At 30.8% G+C, this 5,703-nt stretch overlaps 1 protein-coding gene across 1 annotated transcript in view; it reads right to left on the bottom strand.

Annotated features, from left to right (window-relative positions):
• LOC106466344 (low-density lipoprotein receptor-related protein 1-like) overlaps window positions 1–5,703 on the bottom strand; it is a 98,445-nt gene that overhangs the window by 1,724 nt on the left and 91,018 nt on the right. Inside the window, exons 26-30 of the mRNA XM_013926618.2 lie at window positions 3,074–3,170; window positions 2,478–2,609; window positions 1,835–1,935; window positions 758–884; window positions 72–258 (exon numbers count right to left, since the gene is read on the bottom strand). Coding sequence (XP_013782072.2) covers window positions 72–258; window positions 758–884; window positions 1,835–1,935; window positions 2,478–2,609; window positions 3,074–3,170 — 644 coding nt within the window. The remainder of the gene's footprint in view (window positions 1–71; window positions 259–757; window positions 885–1,834; window positions 1,936–2,477; window positions 2,610–3,073; window positions 3,171–5,703) is intronic.

Below are 5,703 nucleotides of genomic sequence, written 5' to 3'. Positions count from 1 at the left end.
TATATATATATATATATATATATATATATATATACATACACACATTCTAATGCATGCTTCTCATTACTTACCCAAAGAAAGGGTGGACAGCTATAGATCTTGGGATACTCATGTTCATAACAATGACTTTCACAATATATTCCCCATTCAAATTGCTGGCAAAAATTGATGCTTCATGCCCACTTTCATTTTGGTATGATGTAAAAAACATAATCCGAGACACCCAGTCAATGGCAAAACCAGATGGATTAGTAATAACTGAATTTGAAAGAAAAAATCACACACTCAGTTTATCTTTAGAATTAAATTCTTAGCAATTTAAATAGTTTTCTAGAAAAATTCTTAAACTTTACACATATATATATCTTTACCTTATTATCTGTATGATTCTAGCCTAACTTACCCTAAGATTATAACTTATACCTACTTTGTTTCTCAAATGAAATAAAGGAAAGCTCATTATATTTAATTTGAAATCAAAAAAGTAATCCCCAGACATATGATTTTCAATTTCATCTTTGAAAACAAAAACTACAAATCTCTCCCCTTCTGATTTAGGGTTTACTTTATCAAAATTATCCATATAAAGCACTAAAAAATACATAAAAAACATTACATTCAAAACCATTACATATAAAAGGCAGCTCTCAAGCATACTTCATATATCGACAAGTGTATATTACAGTTCGAACTACTAAAAACAACACAGCACACAGATTAGGTGTAAAATGTTGTGTTATGAGCAGCTAAAACTGACCTGTGTCTATTACAGTCTCCATAGTAATTCCAGTAACAGATGCCTTTTTAATTTCATTCAGTTCAGTGTCTGACCAATAGACTTCATGGTCTTTGGCAACAAACTGTAATGTGGTTGCCTTGTGCACCTGAAATGTATAATTTTTGTTTTATTAAACCAACAAACTTGCATTGCTTGGAGTTAAGAGTAATATCACTGCTTTGTGCAAAAATTAATATAACTAATTACATTAACTTACTTTGTTACAATAGCCCTAGCATTTGTTCAAGATGTGCCATGAAATTATTACTACGATTTAAAGTATTATTTTGGTTTTAACAGACACATGCCAAAACACTATTATTCCATCTGACACTGCCAAAAAACAAATTACCATTTTAAGACACATACCAAAACACTACACTTTTGCCTGGGACATACATTACAACATTACTATTCTGGTTGAGATTCCTGCTAAAACACTACCATTGCACCAAAGAGCTGCACGATTGGTAGTATTTACTAATCAAGTAATAAAAAGCCCTTAGTTCCCTTCCTCTAGTTGGCAGTTCAACAACAACAAAAACTGATGGAAGGTGCTGCAAGACACTTGCCTTCCTTCTAGTCGGCAGTTCAAAAAGAAAAAAATTAAAAATTGGCAACGGGTACTGCCAGCCAGTTGGCTTTCCTCTAGTCAGCAATTCAAACCTAGTGCCAGGTAGCTTTAGTAGCTTAACAATAACAAAATCAGGGTGAGCAAGTTAGGTGACAATATTTCAATTACTTAGATAGTTGGAGTAATCAAAAATAGTAATATACAGAAACCCTAACTTTGATTAGTTGATTATTTTTGTGACAATTGATGTAATCAGAATTCTGATTAATCAATTGTTGAAATAATTTGAAACTCTAATTTTGATAAATTGATTTAACCAGAATTTTGATTGATTAGTTTACATGACATTAAATGATGTAAATGCTGTTCATAGGTAACCAACTATATTGATTAATTGATTAAATTGCCCAACTATCCTTGGCCATCACTATCGTTACTCTAATAAGACTGATGAAACACACACAGAGCGATAGAACACTTACTTTTGGAAGACTAAACGGAGGAATTACATGATAGAATGGCATCTCCAAGTCCACTCCTCGAATATCATTAGGTCTTGAGAACATCAACATTTTCTCATTGGCTGGAAAGTTTATAATTATTTTAACTATTTTCTTTGAAAACTCACAAAAGGTAGTTTAGTGTTCAAAACATTACAGTATGAACTTAATTTTATCAATAAGCATAAATAATATCAAATTACTGCCCTCTTTACATCAAATACGAATTTCAATAAACAAATTTCTTGACAAGCAAAAAAAACAGAAGATATAAAAAACAATATTTTACTTAAATATTCCACTTAAAATAGTACAACACTGTACAAGTTCCAACAAATACACAAACAACACTTAGCCTGTAAAACAAAAAGTTTTAAAAACAGCAAGACTTAAATGAAATTAAAGAAAAAAATCACAAAGAGATGCAAAACAAGAAATATACCAACAAACTTTGTATTTAGACAGGATTTTTCTTCTTTGTGAAAGACAATAAAGAAGATAGGATGCTAGTAAAATTGGGAACTTATAAATTTATTATTAAAGACAAGTTTGTTCATCCTTGTGGAAATGTAAAACAAACTTTTAACAGGTGTGAAGTTTTACAAATGAGGAATAACAAACTTACTCAGGCACGTTTTTTCATCCTTGTCCAACCTCATAAGATGAGGGCAATGACAACGGTAGGTATTGTTGAAACTTAGAAGACAAAGATGAGAACAACCACCATTGTTGACTGCACATGGGCTAGCCACATTGTCTAAAGAAAAAAAATGTAATTCATGTAAATTTACTTTTGAGTTTCTTGACATTAAAACTTAAATACAACAGTTCATATATTGTTAAAACAAACTCAATAGTTCATTTATTATCAGGTAATGGTACATTTTATAAATAAAAACAATTAAAACAGTGAAAACAGATTTTATGTAAGATAATACCACTAAACATGTTATATAATATAACTGACTGTGACTTTTGCATCCATAGCATCACATACTTCAGTGTGATGACCATTATACAGAACATACTTGGAAAAGTTAAGATGATTTACAAAATCCACTGAGGGTAAAGTATATCTGCTATTTGAAGTCATTAATTGATGATGATGAGGATAATGTTCCAAACAAGAAAAGTAATCCCTCTTTTTTTCTCTGATCAAAAAGAATATTTACATGAAATTTTCGCTTTCAAAATAAGGCTTGGAATAAATTATTGTATTACCTCTCGGCTGACGAGATGGGTGCAGAATCAGAATATCAAATGGTTGGGTGCTGGACCTTTCTACAATCTCCACATCAGTTCCATTCCATTTATTAGCCTGTAAAAACATTAAAACTGGATTACACTAAGACTAACAAACAGCATATATATGATATGAATCACCATTTCAGAAATGGGATTTGTCACATTGGGGGAAGGAGGGGGGGCAGAAAGTCACACTGTCAATCAAGCCTTAGAATGAAAAATAGAGTTTGGATTACATTTACCAAATTAAAAAACAATTAAACAATTTTGGGACACTTACTGATTAATTACATAAAAGCAACCAAGGCATATCATAATTTACTTTATAAAAACATAACATTCCATTATTTTAATAATATAACAGTTGTATTATCATGAAAATATTCTTCAGCCAAATTCTACGTATACTATTTGACAAAAATCAAGCAGGAAGCCCATTATCAAGTTTTACATTTTCTGACTTTGTTCTAACAATTTTGATGTGATTCTTTTCTTATTCAATACATATAAAACAAAAATCTCTATTGCAGTAGTTTTGTTAGAAATTTTTTTTTTTTATTACAGTGATGATAGTTACGTACAAGTTACTTCTTCAATTTTAAAAGAAAATGGTTGTCTCTCTGGACAATTCTCATAATTTACAGGAATTATACAGATCTCAAAGTATCAATCAGCAGAACATCTGATCTTCACAACCTTTAGCTTTTTGTTACCTCCCAATCCTTCATAAGAGAACTGGAGAAGTAATGGTTTTATTTGATGTAAACAAATGTGCATGAACAAGTGCAGCTGCATTGATGCAAAAATATTAATCACAATATGTGATATAGCATCATAAAACTAACAGAGTATCCAGAAAATCAATAGACACAGCTCCATTTCATTCTTCTTACACAGATGTTGGTTTATTTATCCAATTTGGTCAAAAGTGTATGGTTATCTTCACTTTTGAGACTATCAACTGTCTACCATCTGGTTATATTTGCACATGCTCTATCAGAAGAGAACATGTAGCTAATAACTATTCATGAAGGCTATGCTGCATATAAAGGCAAAGTTGCCAAGAACATGTTGAAACAAATTAAACAGAGTCAAGATTAACAGCCGAGGTATTTTCTGATTAATAGATTTCACTTTAAGTATCAGATAGTTTGACCCACTAATAACAGCAGATTTGATTAGGAAATAAGTAAAGTATGCTGCATTTTATAAATTAACTAAGTTATTGTAGTGTATGAGAAATAAGGCTAGACAAGTTTAATTTAACCTTATGGATAATGTGCTCGGTCATTAGTACCAACCTTGTAACCACCACATAACCATAGAACTACATACGGTTTGTTTTAGAGCAAAGCCACATTAGAATATCTATTATACTCACTGCAGGGAATCAAGCACTACATTTTAGTACTGTAAGTCTGTCAACTTACCACTGTCCCACTATGGACACCATACACAGCGTAACTCTTAATGTACTAAATATATCTATATTCATGAAATCCAGCAAGCATTTATCAAAAATTACAGAAGATCAAATTATTTAATAAAGTGCTTGTATTAAAGATTTGTCTGTGAATTTACAAAGCCTTTACTGAGTCAATTTGAGTGAAAATCATTTTCAAAATAAGAATAAAAAATACTTCTTTTTCCCTTGCAGTTTCATAATTGTTTTGCATAACCTCTAGATCCTCCTAAACAAATATCAAGTTTTTTTGTGTTTAATAAAAACTTTATACTTTCTCTACCTTAACACTAACTGTAGCAAAGTCACATGTATCTAAAGTTGAAAAATATGAAATCAAAAATACCTTTTATTTTTTTCTAGAATGATTGCAGATTACAACAGACTGTTACAATTGTTCATCTTTAGAGCTTTAGGTCTATTGACATTTCACATTTGATTTCATTTAATTTTATTTTTCGAACTATGTCTAACTGCCAGAACAAGCAGTAAATTACTGGGTGGGATAGTAAAGTAAACAAACATATCAGATTATATCATGCACATCTAACTGTGTGTGTTCCTTGTGTGTTCCTCGAGAAGTGTTGATGGCAAAATTGTTTTTCTTTTTCTTATCTAACATAATAAGTTTTTGATTTTTAAATTTTAGTTACTTTTCCTAAAATATACATACAAAAAGAAGAAATTTAGGACTTACCTTAGCTCTAGGCCAGCTTGCACTCAAGTGCCTGCTTTCATAAGCCTTCTTTTTTTCTAACTATGTTGATTGTCCAAAAAATAATTTCTGTACTCTCAATTGAATACGTATTACAGAAAACCCAAAACATACCAATCACTAGATTTGACTTGGGCATGGTCAAATGCATTAGATCTTAAATCAGTTAAGATATGAGGAGTTTTTAGCTAAAAGTTTGTACTTGAAAAAACAAAACAAACTCTGAGCTATTCTATAAGCCACTATGCAGTAGCGAAAAAATAGACTATCATATGATTTACGTAGTGTACAATTTTCTCTTTATGATGGTTATAAACATGCCCAATAGTAATGTCAGATGGAATTAGAGAAATTTCTTAAAAGACAGATGGTGTGGGAGGGGCATGTCAATGTGGGTTGAACGAAATATATTAGAAATCTCAGTAAAGC

This window comes from Limulus polyphemus, unplaced genomic scaffold, assembly GCF_000517525.1.
Source record: "Limulus polyphemus unplaced genomic scaffold, Limulus_polyphemus-2.1.2 Scaffold2230, whole genome shotgun sequence".
NCBI classification, from domain to species: domain Eukaryota; kingdom Metazoa; phylum Arthropoda; class Merostomata; order Xiphosura; family Limulidae; genus Limulus; species Limulus polyphemus.
The sequence above is the reverse complement of the archived record's forward strand: the minus strand, read 5'-3'. Positions and strand labels throughout refer to the sequence as shown.